The sequence below is a fragment of the Haliotis rufescens genome, unplaced genomic scaffold (genome assembly GCF_023055435.1).
Source record: "Haliotis rufescens isolate VD_foot unplaced genomic scaffold, xgHalRufe1.0.p SCAF_26, whole genome shotgun sequence".
NCBI lineage: Eukaryota > Metazoa > Mollusca > Gastropoda > Lepetellida > Haliotidae > Haliotis > Haliotis rufescens.
Window position 1 is genome coordinate 8,289,097 of NW_025963957.1, and position 21,591 is coordinate 8,310,687.

The 21,591-nt window shown below is 42.7% G+C and overlaps 2 protein-coding genes across 4 annotated transcripts in view; one reads left to right on the forward strand and one right to left on the reverse strand.

Annotated features, from left to right (window-relative positions):
- The first annotated feature begins 84 nt into the window (after window positions 1–84).
- LOC124137356 (microsomal glutathione S-transferase 3-like) lies at window positions 85–7,965 on the forward strand. The gene is made up of 5 exons (XM_046503622.2): window positions 85–301; window positions 1,144–1,220; window positions 3,437–3,494; window positions 5,554–5,626; window positions 6,777–7,965. Exons 1-5 carry the CDS (start codon window positions 176–178, stop codon window positions 6,875–6,877), a joined length of 435 nt encoding a protein of 144 aa, XP_046359578.1. The 5' UTR covers window positions 85–175; the 3' UTR covers window positions 6,878–7,965.
- Window positions 7,966–16,108: 8,143 nt separating this feature from the next.
- LOC124137357 overlaps window positions 16,109–21,591 on the reverse strand; it is a 33,678-nt gene continuing 28,195 nt past the window's right edge. For all 3 annotated transcript variants that reach the window (XM_046503626.2, XM_046503625.2, XM_046503627.2), the window contains exons 4-6: window positions 20,802–20,931; window positions 19,747–19,886; window positions 16,109–18,377 (exon numbers count right to left, since the gene is read on the reverse strand). In XM_046503626.2, the coding sequence (XP_046359582.1) occupies window positions 18,239–18,377; window positions 19,747–19,886; window positions 20,802–20,931 (409 nt within the window). In that variant the 3' untranslated portion in view covers window positions 16,109–18,238. The remainder of the gene's footprint in view (window positions 18,378–19,746; window positions 19,887–20,801; window positions 20,932–21,591) is intronic.

Consider the following 21,591-nt stretch of genomic DNA (forward strand, 5'->3'; position numbering starts at 1 on the left):
TGAAGAATTTATTCACATAAGAAACCATTATGTAGAACGTGCTAGATCCATACAATATCCAGAGCCAAACTTTAAATTAAACCGAAAGACCTTGACCTTTTTCTTATCGGGAAATACCGAGGAGAAAGTCCAAGTGGTTGTATTCTATCTGTTTTGCTAATTTCAGCTGCTAATAATGGGTGTCAGTGTAGAAATTCAGTCTGACTTCGGCTATGTGGTTTTAGTCATCGTGGCTACGTGGGTTTTGCTGAACTGGCTTGGACTACAAGTTGTTAAAGCAAGACGAAAGTATGAAGTCAACGTGAGCAAGTTTGTTTTTTTCAGTTTGTGCAGTCACCCGAGATAGTATCAACCAGTGGTTGTACGCACTGGTGCAAGCGAACTGTTGTAATTTGTTGTGTGTTTGATAGGAATGTAGTGGAGCTGTTAAATGTTCTCCCAGAAGTAGGTTATAATGTTTGAGCATGACCCTCATAAACAAAATGTCGTTATGACTGCAGTTTTTGACCGCTCGGCAGAAAATCCATCGTCCATGATTAGTTAAAGGCAAACTAGAGAGATACACTTTTGGCAACCAAGGATGCAGAAAATCTAGTTAAACTATTTCCATGATTTCTGCTTTGATAATGTCAAAGATTAACTGGTTAGTTCTTAACTAAATACATTGGCTTCTTAACTATACATACCATCTCTGATGCGGATGGAGTGTTACGGCAATGTCAACAAGGGGTCAACTCATCAATCAGTAGGGCAGGAACGATACACCAACTGTGAGATCCGATATGTATCACGATACCTTGCTCACGATTGGATACCTATTACGATACATGCATGTGCACTTTTCTGTGGTGTGTGAGCCATGTTTTTTATAGACACGATGGTCAAATACCTGGCACACTAACAATTTACTGTTGGCAGTGTCAAGTATATCTCAATGGATGAAAACATTTATGTTTTCACTACTCCTTTTCACTTGTAATTAGTGTTTGGTGTAACATTTAATTGAAGTATACATTTAAGGTAAGATTCAATACATTTTACTTTGTGTGTGATTGTGATCGATACTTATTTCGCAAAGTAAAAAAATCTCGATGCATCAGTGTATAGTCCCACTACTATCTATCGCTCTCCATTCACTTTCAGTACCCCATCATGTACTGTACGGACACATTCGGTGATGGCCACATGTTCAACTGTGTGCAGAGGGCTCATCAGAACACGTACGTATCACCTCATTGTGTCTGTGAAATTAACACTACAAAGCAAAGGGGTCTTTACCATACACCAAGGGTTTTTGCTGGACCTGCACAGAGGCCGTTAGTGAGTCCTAAATCTGCAGCAAATGTAAGTAAACATTCCCAAATTGGTATAATAAGGATTTTGATTAATGTTAATATTTATAACTTATGTGATGATGGCTTTGTCAGTGTGACTGAAAACAGGATCAATAAATAGGACAAGGCAGTGTTAACACAGTTAATGATTACAACATACAGACATGACACACATCACCATATTACAACATACAGACATGACACTCATCACCAGATTACAACATACAGACATGACACTCATCACCAGATTATAACATACAGACATGACACTCATCACCAGATTACAACATACAGACATGACACTCATCACCATATAACAACATACAGACATGACTCACATCACCAGATTACAACATAGACGTGACACTTATCCCCAGATTACAACATACAGACATGACACACATCACCATATAACAACATACAGACATGACACTCATCACCAGATTACAACATACAGACATGACACTCATCACCAGATTACAACATACAGACATGACACTCATCACCAGATTACAACATACAGACATGACACTCATCACCAGATTACAACATACAGACATGACACTCATCACCAGATTACAACATACAGACGTGACACTCATCACCATATAACAACATACAGACATGACACTCATCACCAGATTACAACATACAGACATGACACACATCACCAGATTACAACATACAGACATGACACTCATCACCAGATTACAACATACAGACATGACACTCATCACCATATAACAACATACAGACATGACACACATCACCAGATTACAACATACAGACATGACACACATCACCAGATTACAACATAGACGTGACACTTATCCCCAGATTACAACATACAGACATGACACTCATCACAGGATTACAACATACAGACGTGACACACATCACCAGATTACAACATACAGACATGACACTCATCACCAGATTACAACATACAGACATGACACACATCACCAGATTACAACATACAGACATGACACACATCACCAAATTACAACATACAGACATGACACTCATCACCATATTACAACATACAGACATGACACACATCACCAGATTACAACATAAACGTGACACACATCCCCAGATTACAACATACAGACGTGACGCACATCACCAGATTACAACATACAGATATGACACTCATCACCAGATTACAACATACAGACATGACACTCATCACCAGATTACAACATACAGACATGACACTTATCCCCAGATTACAACATACAAACATGACGCACATCATCATATTACAACATACAGATATGACACTCATCAAAGGTTTACAACATACAGACATGACGCTCATCACCAGATTACATCATACAGACGTGACACTTATCAAAGGTTTACAACATACAGACATGACACTCATCAAAGGTTTACAACATACAGACATGACACTCATCCCCAGATTACAACATACAGACATGACACACATCACCAGATTACAACATACAAACGTGACGCTCATCACCAGATTACAACATAGACGTGACGCTCATCCCCAGATTACAACATACAGACGTGACGCACATCACCAGATTACAACATACAGATATGACACTCATCACATGATTACAACATACAGACATGACACTCATCACATGATTACAACATACAGATATGACACTCATCAAAGGATTACAACATACAGACATGACGCTCATCCCCAGATTACAACATACAGATGTGACACTCATCCCCAGGTTACAACATACAGACGTGACACTCATCACCAGATTACAACATACAGACGTGACGCACATCACCAGATTACAACATACAGACATGACACTCATCACATGATTACAACATACAGACATTACACTCATCCCCAGATTACAACATACAGATATGACACTCATCAAAGGATTACAACATACAGACGTGAGGCATATCACCAGGTTACAACATACAGATATGACACTCATCACCAGGTTACAACATACAGATATGACACTCATCACCAGATTACAACATACAGATGTGACGCACATTACCTGATTATAACATACAGACGTGACGCACATCACCAGATTACAACATACAGATGTGACACTCATTACCAGATGGTTTTGTTTCAGACTTGAGGTGTATCCTGTGACCTTGGTGCTATTAATTTTTGGAGGACTTGAATTTCCAGTAGGTATTCCTGAGTGTATAGAATGCATTCTTGTATTGGCCAGTTGTATATTCTGTGGTATGACTAGTAGTATGTTCAGTGATAATGACCAGTGATATTGATTAGTAGTATGACCAGTGATAATGACTAGTGATAATGATTAGTGGTATGACCATTGACAATGATTAGTGGTAGCACCAGTGACAATGATCAGTAGTATGACCACTCATAATGATTATTGGTAGCACCATGGACCATTGACGATGATTAGTGGTATGATCAGTGACAATGATTAGCAGTATGGCCACTGGCAATGATTTGTGGTAGGACCATTGATCATGGTTAGCAGTATGACCAGTGATAATGATTGGCAGTATGACCATAGACAATGATCAGCAGTATGACCAGTGACAATGATTAGCAGTATGAGTATTGACAATGATTAGTTGTATGACCATTGATACTGATTAGTGGTATGACCTTTGAAAATGATTAGCAGTATGACCATTGATGATGATTAGTAGTATGACTTTTGATAATGATTAGTGGTATGACCTTTGATAATGATTAGCAGCATGACCAGTGATAATGATTAGCAGTATGACCAGATACAATGGTTGGTTTGTTGTTTAACGCTGCACTCAGCAATATTCAAGCTATATGACGGCGGTCTGTAAATAATCGAGTCTGAACCAGACAATCCAGTGATTGATATCATGAGCATCGATCCACGCAATTGGGATTGATAACATGCATCAACTAAGTCAGCGAGTCTGACCACCCGATCCCGTTAGTCGACTTTTACGACAAGCATAGACACCTTTTACGGCAAGCATGGGTTGCTGAAGACCTATTCTACCCCGGAAGCTTCACGGGTCCCAGATACAATGATAAGCAGTATAACCAGTGTCAATGATAAGCAGTATATCCAGTGGTAATGATTAGCAGCATGACCAGTGACAATGATTAGCAGCATGAACAGTGACAATGATTAGCAGTATGACGAGTGATAATGATTAGCAGTATGACCAGTGACAGTGATTTGCAGTATGACCTGTAACAATGATTAGCAGTATGACGAGTGATAATGATTAGCAGTATGACCTGTAACAATGATTTGCAGTATGACCTGTAACAATGATTAGCAGCATGAACAGTGACAATGATTAGCAGTATGACCAGTGACAGTGATTAGCAGTATGACCAGTGACAATGATTAGCAGTATGACCAGTGACAGTGATTAGCAGTATGACCAGTGACAATGATTAGCAGTATGACGAGTGATAATGATTAGCAGTATGACCTGTAACAATGATTTGCAGTATGACCTGTAACAATGATTAGCAGCATGAACAGTGACAATGATTAGCAGTATGACCAGTGACAGTGATTAGCAGTATGACCAGTGACAATGATTAGCAGTATGACCAGTGACAGTGATTAGCAGTATGACCAGTGACAATGATTAGCATTATGACGAGTGATAATGATTAGTAGTATGACCTGTAACAGTGATTTGCAGTATGACCTGTAACAATGATTAGCAGCATGAACAGTGACAATGATTAGCAGTATGACCAGTGACAGTGATTAGCAGTATGACCAGTGACAATGATTAGCAGTATGACCACTGACAATGATTTGCAGTATGACCTGTAACAATGATTAGCAGTATGACCAGTGACATTGATTAGCTGTATGACCAGTGATAATGATTAGCAGTATGACCAGTGGTAATGATTAGCAGCATGACCAGTGACAATGATTAGCAGTATGACCACTGACAATGATTTGCAGTATGACCTGTAACAATGATTAGCGGTATGACCAGTGGTAATGATTAGCAGTATGACCAGTGACAATGATTAGCAGTATGACCAGATACAATGATTAGCAGTATGACCACTGACAATGATTAGTTGTAGGGCCATTGACAATGATTAGCAGTATGACCAGTGACAATGATTAGCAGTATGATCACTGACAATGATTAGCAGTAGCAAGCATGGGTTGCTGATGACCTATGAGGTCTATCAACATGATATAATGTGTTAACAACTACATTATCTGTACTTCAGAAAGTTAGTGCCTTGTGTGGAGTTGTGTGGATCGTCAGTCGTGTCGTGTACGCATATGGCTACTACACTGGAGGTGAGTTGAGTGTGATGGAGGGAACACCTGCGATGTCAGCAGCACCTTGTGCTGTTGGCAGTTTCTGTGATGTAGGGAGCACCTTGTGCTGTTGGCAGTTTCTGTGATGTAGGGAGCACCTTGTGCTGTTGGCAGTTTCTGTGATGTAGGGAGCACCTTGTGCTGTTGGCAGTTTCTGTGATGTAGGGAGCACCTTGTGCTGTTGGCAGTTTCTGTGATGTAGGGAGCACCTTGTGCTGTTGGCAGTTTCTGTGATGTAGGCAGCACCTTGTGCTGTTGGCAGTTTCTGTGATGTAGGCAGCACCTTGTGCTGTTGGCAGTTTCTGTGATGTAGGGAGCACCTTGTGCTGTTGGCAGTTTCTGTGATATAGGGAGCACCTTGTGCTGTTGGCAGTTTCTGTGAGCACCTTGTGCTGTTGGCAGTTTCTGTGATGTAGGCAGCACCTTGTAAAGTAGGGAGCACCTTGTTATGTAGGCAGCACATTTTGATGTAGTGAGCACCTTGTGATGTAGGGAGCACCTTGTGATGTAGGCAGCACCCTTTGATGTTGTGAGCACCTTGTGATGTAGGTAGCACCTTGTGGTGGAAGTACCTGTGATGTAGAGAGCACCTTGGGGTGGAAGCACCTGTGATGTAGGGAGCACCTTGTGGTGGAAGTACCTGTGATGTAGGGAGCACCTTGTGATGGAAGCACCTGTGAAGTAGGGAGCACCTTGTGGTGGAAGCACCTGTGGTGTAGGGAGCACCTTGTGATGGAAGCACCTGTGGTGTAGGGAGCACCTTGTGGTGGAAGCACCTGTGATGTAGGGAGCACCTTGTGATGGAAGCACCTGTGGTGTAGGGAGCACCTTGTGGTGGAAGCACCTGTGGTGTAGGGAGCACCTTGTGGTGGAAGCACCTGTGGTGTAGGGAGCACCTTGTGGTGGAAGCACCTGTGGTGTAGGGAGCACCTTGTGATGTAGGGAGCACCTTGTGATGTAGGCAGCACCTTTTGATGTAGTGAGCACCTTGTTATGTAGGGAGAACACTGTTGATAGCTATGGAATAAAGATTTGTTTGCTTAGACTAAACGTAGGCAATTTGACCTTCTGTGTGACTGTGAGGAGAAAGTTTATAGGGAAACAACAACATTGCCCCTTTATTTTCCAGATCCGTCAAAGAGGACCCGGGGTACGTTTGGGTACGCTGGTCTCCTCATCCTCCTGGTCAACAGCATCATCTTCGCCCTGGATATCCTGGACTTTGTGTAACAGAATAGGTGTGGCCAGAAGATTCCTGTGTCATCTGCTTCACCTGATAATCAATGTGTACTGATGAATGGTTCTGTGGAAGATTTTATATCATTTACAACCCCATGTTGTGTTTGTGTCCATTGTTGAAGTCACTGACGGTAGTTGTCAAACCAGGATTACCAAGAAATCCATGTTCCCAGTTTACAGCAATCTCAATAAAATCAGATCTTACTTCTCACTATCTCTAAACAAAGATCTGATGACATCCCATTATGGGTCACGTCAGAATGACCTTACATCCGACCAATCAAAGTGTAGCTTACCAGATCATGACCGTGACAGTCAGAATGTGTTTTCTAATCATGCAACGTCGCAAAAGTTAACAGTTATATACCAAATGACAGTTACGGGTCGTACGGCTGATTCCATCAAAATCATCGTCTATCTCTCGCTTCCATGGGAGAAACATTTGCTCGGAAGAGGCATTGCACAGTACCTGGGAAGCACTGCCATACAATCTCAACCATATTATTAGACATCCCGAAATGTTCGTTTGTTCAGTTTTCAAATTTTAATCAAGAACTGTGTCAACATATTTTTCAAGCGTGGTCTGAAATGGTAGTCGCCTGGCTGAAATGAGTGCCGTGAAGCTTGAGAAAGCTGTTTTCAAATTGGCTGATGTCGACTGCTTGTTAGTCATTACAGTGGTCGGTCAAAGTTCGTGAAAGGTCGTGTTGTGACCTGTAATGCGATGTCCTCAGATCTTTGTTTTGCGGCAGCGAGAACCTTATTTTAGTGAGATTGCAGTTTACAGTGAGATTATATGACTGTCTTTGATCCCTCAAATTGAACCTACAGTACATATTAATGTTAGTGCATAGAATAGTATGTGCTAAACCTACTAGACAGAAATTGTTTTACCAGTACTTGACCTGACAAGTGGCTAAAGTCATAGACTGACAAGTCGTTTCTCAATCTCATTAAAATCAGATCTTAGTTCTCGCTATCGCTAAACAAAGATCTGAGGACAGCCCATTATGGGTCACGTCAGAACGACCTTTCATCCAACCAATCAAAGTGTTGCTTACCAGATCATGAAAGTGACAGTCGGAATGTGTTTTCTGATTATGCAACCTCGAAAATGTTCAGACGGGGTATTTCGAACGATAGTTACGGCCCGTACGACTGATTCCGTCAAAATAATCGCCTATCTCTCGCTTCCATGGGATAAACATTTGAACGGAGGAGGCGTTGCACAGTACGTGGGAAGCACTGCCATACAATCTCAACCGTATATTAGACATTCCAGAATGTTCGTTTGTTCAGTTTTCAAATTTTAATCGAGAACTGTGTCAACATATTTTTCAAGCGTAGTCTGAAATGGAAGTCGCCAGGTTGAAACAAGTGTCGTAAAGCTCGAGAAAGCTGCTTTCTAATTGGCTGATGTCGACTTCTTGTTGTTCATTTCAGTGATCGGTCAAAGTTTGCGAAAAGGTCGTTCTGACGTGACCCGTAATGGGATGTCCTCAGATCTTTGTTTAGTGGCAGAGGGAACTTAAATCTGATTTTAATGAGATTGAGTCGTTTGTATACCGAATTCAAGCGACATTACTCCAGTGTGATCCCATGCTTGTCAGGACAAATGGGATTTTTTATCATCTTTACATATTATCACTTTGATACAGACTTAGTTCCAGCTATCTAGGAATTCATCAAGATCCTGTAACTTAGTAACAGTGATCTAGGAATTCATCAAGACCTTTTGTCTGGTTACATCATTTTGTGAATGTCACTTGAACCAGTCGAGGATTCCGGACATGCATTCCAGTAGAGATCAAGAGCCATCTTCTATGTAGAATAATTTCATCTTTTTCTATTCCATGTACAGGGACTGTAACATGAAGTTTGTACTTAGAATAAAAGAAGAATGTATTACATTCTTATGATGTTTTGTCTCTGTTCATTGATGTAGCTGTGAGTTTTGTCAAACCACGATCAGGGGAAAAGCTCGAGGACCTTGTAAGGAGGTGTTTTTTATCCAACTTATAAATCATCTAAATGTGAGAAATACCAGAAAAAAATAAGAAAACATCAACATACCTTATATTGAAACAATACAGTATGCGGCATAAAAGGAATTCGATCAAGGCGTGGGAGAGAAGAACCACATGCAGCTTGGACCAGCTGGAGTCATGACATGTAAAATTTAACAAGATATTTGGAAAACACGTTGTGGTTGCAGGTTTGATTCCCGTTATGACATCTTCATGTATTTTGTACAAAATTGTGTCTTTTAGAGAATCCAAAATAAAGATTGTGCACATATCAAGAGGCCAGTTTATGAAAAGTCATTTGTAACCTAGGTGTTACAATTGAACCGCAAAACCTTAAAGCATGTTTAGAAGTGACCTGTTTTAAAAACTTAGGTTTGGAAGATGAGCTGGTTACTTGGTTTATCAGAGGGTGTCAGGAACCTATTGTAATATAGGGGAACACAGTGGATTGTGCCGTCAAATTTCCATGACCTCTCCCAAACAGGCTGGAAGGGCAGCCTAGTGTAGAGGTAGCTTAGTGGTTTAAGAATTCACTTGTCACACAGGCATAACTTGTGCTAGTCACAACATGGAGGACATATTCGCAATCACTCAAGTCATGGACAATTTGGAAGCCCATAATTCCTTCATATACCCTACGTCTATTACATCATAGCCATAAATACCTTTCAATACCCTATATCTATGACATCATAGCCATAAATATCTTTCAAAACCCTATATCTATGACTTCATAGCCATAAATACTTTTCAAAACCCTATATCTATTACATCATAGCCATAAATACCTTGCACATACCCTAGATCTATTACATCATAGCCATAAATACCTTTTAATACCCAACATCTATTACATCATAGCCATAAATACCTTAGATCTATTACATCATAGCCATAAATACCTTTCAATACCCTACATCTATTACATCATAGCCATAAATACCTTGCAATACCCTACATCTATTACATCATAGCCATAAATACCTTGCAATACCCTACATCTATTACATCATAGCCATAAATTCCTGTTTGGCTGGCAATACCCTATATCTATGACATCATAGCCATAAATTCCTGTTTGGCTGGCAATCACACAAAAAAAACTATTTAGATTTTCAACAGACGCCCCCTTTACTGTCATCATATGTGATAGTTGTGAGGAAGACTCTATCCTCCACAGGAAATGCCGGAAGGGGGGAAAACGTCACTTCCATCAGAGTCCATATAATGTGGTCTCTGCTTCCATAGTGTGTGTCCAGATGTAAACAAGTCAAAATTGTTGATCACATCGTGACACGTTTGATTGCTGTTTTACATTCATTTTTGTAAACTTCACTAATATCATTAGTTAGACAAGACCAACAAGCGGAGAGCAGTCTACGACATATGAAGGGGGGGAGGGGGGGGTTAATAGAAGAAAGGACGTCGTGTGGGTCAGGTTGTTAGATACACGGTTGGTGGGAGAGGAAGCGTGCATCTTCATCGCCGATTGGTGATTGCTCCCGGTGCGGTAACGATCAAATCGCCGGGGATCAACATCCTAGATGCAAGAAGAGCACATGCATGCCAAAGTCGAGATGCAACGATTGCAAACAAATATCCAAAGATTAACAAACTATCCAAGGCATGTAATAAAATTTCTGACTCTTCTAGATCGTCAGGGGCGGTCGGGTAGCCCAGTGGTTAAAACGTTCGCTCGTCACGGCGAAGACCCGGGTTCGATTCCCGACATGGGTACAATGTGTGAAACCCATTTCTGGTGTCCCCCGCCGTGATATTGCTGGAATATTGCTAAAAGCGGCGTAAAACCATACTCACTCACTCACTCTAGATCGTCAGCCTAAAAGACGAAAGTAGTTACAGCCAATGGTAATACGGACGTATGGATGGGAAAGTGTGAAACGCACCACAGAGAGACACCTGGTGACAAGTCAGTATGTCGACACCCAAGTCAGCATGAACCTGCTCCGTGTGGGATTCACACTCAGCTCTTTGCACCTGAACATGCAGGAGGACCTCTGGTCAACGTAGGTGTTGATGTCAACACAGCTTTTGCTCATGCAACTGAACCACCTACTACACCAAGCACATCATTTCAACCTGGAGACGCCGAAGAGAAGTATGTTATCACCATCTACTACAGCCCCACAGGTCTTCCAACGGAGCTTGCAAGAAGTCAACGAAAAGGTCATCAGGGCAACGAACCAGAGATATTTTCAAGACATGTGACGTAAGGGCGTGCCCCCGCCTCAAAGGAAAGATCTTCACGTTCAAAGTGTCTCCAAGAACATGCAACCCTTCACGCAGCGTGGCAGAGATTGAAGCAGAGCCTTCAATCCTGTCGACCTTGACTCTCTCACTGACATCGTATCAAGACTACCGATACTCAACTCAACGCCAACCGCAGGGCTAGTCGTAGATCGTCTGATTCAATACGCAGAGAAATGGGAAGCAATCACGGACGACGCCTGGCTGTCGGAGGTTATCAAAATAGGGTACAAGCTCCACTTCCGACAAAGCCCAAGTCTTGAGATTCATCCAGTAGGACGCCGATTCCATATGACAGGGACCAAGTTAGCGAATCTGCAATACACAAGCTTCTAGACAAGGGAGCCATCGGCGTATTAGAAGAGTTGATAGATACCACCTTCAGATTCTACTCACCAGTCTTCCTGGTTCCGAAGAAAAATACATTGGAAATACGCACGATAAGTCTTGAAAGTACTCAACAAGGATTTCCTGTCGGCCGATCAGATCAAGTCACAGATCAAGTCACAGATCAAGTCACAGATCAAGTCACATATCAAGCAGAAAAAAGTCTTCCTCATCCAAATAAAAGCGACAAAACCCTTTCCATATTGATAAGAAATCTCCGCCAAGAGCAGATTGTACGATTCCGAGTAGATCATGAACGTGTGTTTCTGAATCATGATCAAATAGTGTATATCGCCATTCGCGCCTTGTAAGGTATTACAATACTGTGTATAACGCTATCAGCGCCTTGTAAGGTATTACAATACTGTGTATAAAGCTATCAGTGCCTTGTGAGGTATTACAATACTTCGTATAACGCTATTGGCGCCTTGTAGGGAATAACAATACTGTGTATAACGCTATCAGTGCCTTTTGAGGTATTACAATACTGCGTATAACGCTATTGGCGCCTTCTAGGGAATAACAATACTGTGTATAACGCTATTAGTAGTGGTAGTTTATGCAGTAGTATGGCCACATGGCCTAAAGTTCAGTTTTACGTGACAATATAAATGGTCACGCGAGAGTTTGTAAATGAGAAACATGTTTCATGAACAGAGAAACAGATTTAAGGAGATGTACATTTCTAGTATTTAGCAAATTTACTATTGACTGAGTGCTGGGATAACTATAATGAGGTAAATACCTTATTCTAATACTTGAGTACTTGAGTAAAGATATTCTAAATTTTCAGAAATCTCTTCGTAGGTTTCGATCCTCTAGGTTATTGATGTAAGATTCTGGTTCTCTGTAATGCGATAAAATAGTTACAATGTGTCATTGCATCATGCCAAGTCTGGATGTACATATCTGTTACTCGTTGTCTTAACATATACTGATGGAAATAAATAAGGGATCGCATAGTGTGTTTGGTCAATGAGTCCGAATGTTGTTATTTTGTGTGGCCGTTTTTCGGAAGTACATGGTCAACATCTCCAAAACGCAGGCTATCACCTATAGAAAGACATGCAGTGCACGTGTTTCAGTAGTTTTTCATGGCACAGTGGGGTATAAAGTCTTCTACTGTAAGACCGATCTCATTGACATCAACTGCGTGAAACATGCCAAGACAGTACATGTGTTTGAAGGAGAAATGGCAGGCAATCGGGATGGTGAGGTCAGGCCAGTTACTGCGAGAAATTGCAAGACACTTTCAGAAGTCCATCAGTGTCCTCTCACGACTGTGGAACCTCTGCAGGCAGACCGGCGATGTTGTCATGAGACGTGGGCGTGGGCGACCAAAGAAAACTACAGCTCGTCAAGATCGTCAGATTCGGCTGATTTGTTTGAGGGATCGCTTTAAACCTGCCCCAAAAGTGAATGTCGAGTTCAGAGCTGTCACACATCTACGGTTAAGTGATCGCACAGTACGCAACAGTCGCCGTCCCGTGGTAGGAATCAGGATGACTCAAGAACACAAACGGCGAAGGTTACAGTGGGCAAGGCAGCATGGAGCCAGACAGCTGCATTCGTTGGCAATACACCATGTTCAGCGATGAGTCTCGTTTCAATATGGACAAAGCAGATGGCCGGACACGTGTTTGGAGACGACGTAATGAACGATACCAAGCATGCACTGTCAAACAGCAAGACAGATACGGGGGTGGATCAATGATGGTCTGGGGTGGAATCACCTACGACAACCGAACAGATTTGATTCGTGTGGATGGTCGTCTGACTGGTGTTCGTTACCGTGACGAAGTGTTACGCCCAGTGGTGCTTCCGTTGGCTAACAGAGTTGGGCGGTTGTTCGAGTATCAGCAGGACAATGCGAGGCCACATACTGCTCGTGTTTCAGCCGATTTTTTTAGGCAGAACCAGGTCGCTGTGCTTCCAAGGCCGGCTAAAAGTCCAGACGTTAACCCGATAGAACATTTATGGGACGTTCTTGGTCGTCGGATGCGAGATCGCATTAATCAACCTCGTAATCTGGACGAGATGTTTGACTGTTTAAGACAAGAGTAGCATAATGTTCCAAGGGCTACAATCCGGGCATTTATTCGGAGTATGCCAAGACGTTGTCAGGCTGTTGTGAGAGCTCGTGGTGGTCACAGGTCATACTGAAGAACTGAGATTAAGTCATTATTTACCATGTAGCTTTCATTTGATCAAGTGTTGTATTAAAATCTTATGTTTGCACCATCTATGCGATCCTTTATTTTATTCCATCAGTGTATAAGAATTGTTTATCTTCCCCGACGTCTTGTGCAATACATACACATGAAATCAACAAGAGAATAGAAACTAGCGTATTTCTGATGGCCAAATTGTTTTTCCAATTTCATCCATCTTTTTTGCATACTATAACATTGCCGTGGATATCTGTACTTATTGGATTAGATTATATCTAATCCAATATTTAACAACTCTCGTCAGAGTAGATATATACAGACAATGACGTCATGTCTCACCAAGGATAGCTTTGTGTAGCAGCAAACTTTCCAACTCACAGAAATTTCTTGAAGTCGGCTGAGTGGACTTTTTCAATACTTTCTTGATATTTCATTTCCCATATTTCAGATGCATATACTAATATTGGTGAAATTTTAGAGTCAACTATTTTGCACGCACAAGAAAAGGATAACTTTTCATATTGTTGAAATAAATGAAATCGTCTCCAAGATATTTGTAGTAGGTTGTATTTTTCACCGGTTTACCAAGAATATCCCGTGCTTCATTTCGAGCGACGATACCCCTATTCCGAACAACAAGTACGTTGGTTTTTTCCAAATTTACTTCAAGTCCCCAATGTTGTAACACAATCAAGTCGCTGTAGGCCAATCACAGTATATGAAAATGTCACAACATCGTCCCCAAATAGAAGGAGCATCAAGTCTTCAATATTTGGTGAAATAAAAATGCAAAGATGTGTACATTTCTGTTACGAATTCATGTATGAAGAAGATAAACAATAGCAGACTTAAGATGCATCCTTGACTAACTCCAGAAGATGTATGAAATGATGGGGTTGTCTCACTACATGTATTAATTTTCAAACAAGATTTACGGCACCGTACATGTTTTAGAATACTGTGTAATTTTCCATAACACCCTTTCTGTAACAACAAAAATAAAAGTGTTTTCTTGGTACAACGTCAAATGTATTTTTAAAATCAATAACCGCACAAAAGAAACGTCTTTTTGGTCTGCACAGATATTTACTGCATATTGCTTGAAAAGTGAATACGTTGTCTGTTGTAGAATACTGTTCTCTGAAACCAGCTTGTGATTCAATCCATGTTCTTAGTCACATTTAGTAGGAATAGTCCACGGTAGTTATTAGGATCCGCCTTACAACCTGAGTTAAACAAAGGTAAAATCATGCCGATATTCCGTGCTTCGGGGAAAACTCCATGATCCAGAATCTTATTAAATTGAAGTTTTAAGAATTCTGTAGGAATACCACCCACCCCGTTTTCCCATTCCTTAGATGTTCAACTTCCTTAGTAATCTCTTCCTCGGTTGTCTCCGATGACAACATATCTGTTTTTAGGAGGTCAGCATCACATGCATCACCTTGACGGTTATCAACAGTCATTTACTTGACCATCAAAATCTGTACACCCTTCATTTGAAAGACACTTGAAATAATTCTAAAACACAGACAGATGGATCCACAGTATAAGAATGCTTGTTTTTCGTAAAATATGTTTCACAATGTCCCAAAATGTTTTACAGTCATTGTTTTCCCCAGCATCATTAATAGCTTCACTTCTTTTCTCTTCGCGTTTAGATCTTTTATGTTTACAACACTCCTTGAAGTTTGTTTTTGCATGTAAGTATCTCTGTAAATTGTCCATACATTTGTATTTCCTGCATGTTTCTCGTTTAAGGACTTCGCACTGTTTCTCAAACCAGATAGGGTGTTGTAGCAAAATACGCCTCTTCTTGTTCTGAAGAAACATTTCACTGCCACAATACGAAAATATATCCGTGTGCCTACACGTAGCTGCATTTAAATCCCTTTCAACTAATCGTCTGTATTCCTCAAACACCTGTTCAGTAAGAGTACAACGTAGTAACTCCCAGAAGTTGGCTGCTTCACTTCCAAGAAGCTTATATATTATTGTGGGAATCAGTTGTAAAATATCGGTTGGTGGTGCTGATTGAAACGGCTGTAATACATCTTTAATGACACATTTTAAGAGGCAAAGTATGTGTATCACACTATTAGCGCCTTGTAAGGTTTTTTTGTTTGTTTGTTTGTTTGTTGTTTAACGCCGCACTCAGCAATATTCCAGCTTTATGACGGCGGTCTGTAAATAATCGAGTCTGAACAAGACATTCAAGTGTTTGACATCATGAGCATCGATCCACGCAATTGGGATACGATGGTATGCATCCACCAAGTCAGCGAGCCTGACCACCCGATCGCCTTGCAAGGACTTACAATAATGTGTATAACGCTATTAGCGCCTTGGAAGGATTACAACACTGCGAATAAGAATAACGAAAGAGTTTAATGACAATGACTGCACTTAGTTATATACAAGCACTTCATAGAAATCTAACACAGTTAAATAAACACAAGACACAATAATATCCTCTGTTCAAGATATACAACAACGACTGAACTTGCAGTGAAGCAGTGACGCTGCCGCTGCGGTAGATGTTTGGGCCGATGTTCAGATGCAAGTGTGGTCAAGGAGGATTCTTCCAGGAGATGACGGGACTCTGCTGCCGTGTCTTCAGGAACATCTACTGACCACATCCGTGCAAGGCAACACCACCGCTCCGCCTTCAGGAACATCTACTGACCATATCCGTGCAAGGCAACACCACCGCTCCGCCTTCAGGAACATCTACTGACCACATCCGTGCAAGGCAACACCACCGCTCCGCTTTCAGGAACATCTACTGACCACATCCGTGCAAGGCAACACCACCGCTCCGCCTTCAGGAACATCTACTGACCACATCCGTGCAAGGCAACACCACCGCTCCGCCTTCAAGAACATCTACTGACCACATCCGTGCAAGGCAACACCACCGCTCCGCCTTCAGGAACATCTACTGACCACATCCGTGAAAGGCAACACCACCGCTCCGCCTTCAGGAACATCTACTGACCACATCCGTGCAAGGCAACACCACCGCTCCGCCTTCAGGAACATCTACTGACCACATCCGTGCAAGGCAACATCACCGCTCCGCCTTCAGGAACATCTACTGACCACATCCGTGCAAGGCAACACCACTGCTCCACCAATCACGCCCAGTCTCTCTATTCTAATTTACATATATTTGTTTTATCTAAACGAACATTATTAGTCAATGAAGCAATTTATACCTATTGAATTGTTTGAACTACGTAGGAATCCAATAAGATAAGCATTACTTGTTCCCGGGTCCCTGTACTGCTGCTGGTGAGATCATCCCTGATGTGACACGGGCTATAGACACTACATACCATCTTCCCGAGTCAAGGGAGCGAACTGGCTATACACGTGGAAACTAGACATTTGGTGAGTTAACTCCCTTGCCTCGGGAAGATGGCCAGATGCATTCATCAGGTCAAGCACAGATACATGTACCAGGAATATAATAGCACCATGGTGGAGTAAATATCATCTATGTTCAATATATATAAAACAGTATATAGCTTTGGGTGCGAAGAATTATTACACTTTCCTGAGTATATATTTTCATAAAGTCTATTCGTTCGTTTTTCTATTGTGATTGTAAGTGCACGTGCACCCCGGCCAGAACCACGTTAGTCCAGCCAGAGGCCAACACACCCGGTATTATGCAAGATGTCTAAAGAGACAATGCCCTTTCGTTGAACTTTGCTTTCTTTATTTAAAATAACACACATAACCCACTCTCTCCGGGGCAAAACTCATAAAGAATTCCCCCCGTCCATTAGATGAAGGTCTGAGGTATCAAAACAAGGTGACCGAAAGCACAGCGGTGACACATGCTAACATAACAGCCACACTACCAACATAGTAAACACTCGAAATCATTTTCTTGTCGGCTACATTTCTTCAAATCAGTCATATTTTAAGTAAGTCAAATAAGAAAACGTCAAAACGTAAATATAAATATCCTATATTGGATGTATAAATAAATGTATCAGCTCTAACGGTGTAATAGAGTAACTCGCATAAGCAGATCCGTCCGCATTGTCAGCTTTGCAAACGTGACACACGTGTGTGTGTGTGTCTGTGTGAGTGTGTGTGTGTGTGTGTGTGTGTGTGTGTGTGTGTGTGTGTGTGTGTGTGTGTGTGTGTCTGTGTGAGTGTGAGTGTGTGTGTGTGTGTCTGTGTGTGTGTGTGTGTGTGTGTGTGTGTGTGTGTGTGTGTGTGTGTGTGTGTGTGTGTGTGTGTGTGTGTGTGTGCACGGTGTGTAGGTTCACGAGCCATTTCCCGGCTGCACGATGTCCTCGGTTCAGTGTAGTATGTCACCCGGTATCGGACTCTCCAGGGCGAATATTTCTAGTTTGGTTTACGCCGCTTGGTGTGACAGCGTTAGCAGAACTGCAGTTATAGGACAGCGCTTGGTGTGAATGTAACGGCATATTGGATGTACATATTCATCACAGTTATATTAGAAGTATGGAAATAGGAAGTTAAGAGAGGATTAGCATCACCATGGCCAACAAACACAAAACAGGTGAAGAGGTGAACACTCCGGCGGCGCTGTCCTTGTCACGAGGGAATGAACCGGTGCCAGCATCGTCCCTGGAGTAGGTGTTCTTGAAGACGGCCCTGAAACATAGATAGGAACATTAGCTCGGGTATCAACGATGTCCTGACGACTGCCCTGAAACATTGATAGGAACAGTAGCTGTGGTATCAACGATGTCCTGACGACTGCCCTGAAACATTGATAGGAACAGTAGCTGTGGTATCAACGATGTCCTGACGACGGCCCTGAAACATGGATAGGAACATTAGCTGTGGTATCAACGATGTCCTGACGACGGCCCTGAAACATGGATAGGAACAGTAGCTGTGGTATCAACGATGTCCTGGCGACGGCCCTGAAACATGGATAGGGACAGTAGCTGTGGTATCAACGATGTCCCGACGACGGCCCTGAAACATGGATAGGAACAGTAGCTGTGGTATCAACGATGTCCCGACGACGTCCCTGAAACATGGATAGGGACAGTAGCTGTGGTATCAACGATGTCCCGACGACGGCCCTGAAACATGGATAGGAACAGTAGCTGTGGTATCAACGATGTCCCGACGACGTCCCTGAAACATGGATAGGGACAGTAGCTGTGGTATCAACGATGTCCCGACGACGTCCCTGAAACATGGATAGGAACAGTAGCTGTGGTATCAACGATGTCCTGACGACGTCCCTGAAACATGGATAGGAACAGTAGCTGTGGTATCAACGATGTCCTGACGACGGCCCTGAAACATGGATAGGAACATTAGCTGTGGTATCAACGATGTCCTGACGACGGCCCTGAAACATGGATAGGAACAGTAGCTGTGGTATCAACGATGTCCTGGCGACGGCCCTGAAACATGGATAGGGACAGTAGCTGTGGTATCAACGATGTCCCGACGACGGCCCTGAAACATGGATAGGAACAGTAGCTGTGGTATCAACGATGTCCCGACGACGTCCCTGAAACATGGATAGGGACAGTAGCTGTGGTATCAACGATGTCCTGGCGACGGCCCTGAAACATGGATAGGAACAGTAGCTGTGGTATCAACGATGTCCCGACGACGTCCCTGAAACATGGATAGGGACAGTAGCTGTGGTATCAACGATGTCCTGGCGACGGCCCTGAAACATGGATAGGAACAGTAGCTGTGGTATCAACGATGTCCCGACGACGTCCCTGAAACATGGATAGGGACAGTAGCTGTGGTATCAACGATGTCCTGGCGACGGCCCTGAAACATGGATAGGGACAGTAGCTGTGGTATCAACGATGTCAGTAGCTGTGGTATCAACGATGTAATAGGAAACACAGTGATAGGAAACATAAGTCTGCAAGAAGCGTCTGAAACGTGTTTGATATTCCGTTGTGGTATCGACTATGCATGTGGTATCATAGTTATGTCGTGGCAACCTGCTCTTCTGTTTTCGTCTGTGGTCTGACCGTACCTGTATCGTCTAATCATCTCCTTGATCCCCTCAGCGATCGTCTCCTCATCATCAAAGAAAGGTCTCACATCCACTGAGATCTCCACAATCAGGTTGTCCTTCAACGTCATGCCGGCTGACTTGCCCGTCATCGTGTACAGCTGGAACATTAGCAAAGACATTGTCTATAGCACGACACCATAGGCATAGCCTCTAACCAGTGGGCAACAGACAACACCCACCCACTTATCCTCTAACCTAGCAGAGCGAAACAGACAACACCCCTCCACATATCCTCTAACCTAGCAGAGAGTAACACACACCACCGACATATCATCAAACCTATCAGTGGGTAACATACACCACCCACCCACATATCCTCTAACCTATCAGTTTAGTAACACCCACCACCCACATATCCTCTAACCTATCAGTGGGTAACATACATCACACTACCAAATATCCTCTAACCTAGCACAGAGTAACAGAGAACACCCTTATATCCTCTAACCTATCAGGGAGTAAAATACACCACCCACATATCCTCTAACCTGGCAGAGAGTAACATACACCAAGAACACTCACATCCTCTAACCTAGCAGCGAGTAACATGAATCGAAGACCCACATATCCTCTAACCTATCAGTTGGTAAAATACATCACATAACCACATATCCTCTAACCTAGCACAGAGTAACAGACAACACCCACATATCCTCTAACCCCTCACGGAGTAACATACACCACCCACATATCCTCTAACCTGGCAGAGAGTAACATACACAAACAACACTCATATCCTCTAAGCTAGCAGCGAGTAACATGAACCGAAGACATATCCTCTAACCTAGCACAGAACAACAGACAATATTCGACCACATAACCTCTAACCTAGCAGTGAGTAACATAAACCAACCACCCACATATCCTCTAACCTATCAGAGAGTAACGCACACCACACACATATCCTCTAACCTATCATTGAGTAACATAAACACCCATCCACATATCCTCTAACCTAGCAGAGAGTAGCATATATGTTTCTCAAGGCTGATGTTCTGCAGTTGATGACGTACCACGTTGTCGGCCTTGGAGTAGACGATGAGGAGAGTTTCGTTACAGTTGCCGGTCAGCTTCCATCGCTTTGTGAGGAGATAGGCGAACAGTCGGGCGTTCTTCAGCCGGTCCATGATTCCCTCATCTTCCCTTGAACATAGTTCAGACCAGCTATACGTGCAGCCTTAGCACTGGGTGGTCCACAACAGACGGACATATCCACTGAAGTGTCCCTCCGCACATGACACCTTAACCCCGACCTTAGACCACAACATACCTAAACCCCCAGCCCAGGCCACAAGAGACATTACCCCCCAGCCTAGACCACATGCTACCTTAACCCCCACCCTAGACCACATGATACATTAACCCCCAGCCTAGACCACATGATACATTAACCCAAGCATAGACCACATGATACATTAACCCAAGCATAGACCACATGATACATTAACCCCCACCCTAGACCACATGATACATTAACCCCCAGCCTAGACCACATGATACATTAACCCCCAGCCTAGACCACATTTTACATTAACCCCAGCATAGACCACAAGATACATTAACCCCAGCATAGACCACATGATGCATTAACCCCCACCCTAGACCACATGATACATTAACCCCCACCCTAGACCACATGATACATTAACCCCAAGCCTAGACCACATGATACATTAACCCCCACCCTAGACCACATGATACATTAACCCCCACCCTAGACCACATGATACATTAACCCCCAACCCAGACCACATGATACATTAACCCCCAGCCCAGACCACATGCTACCTTAACCCCCACCCT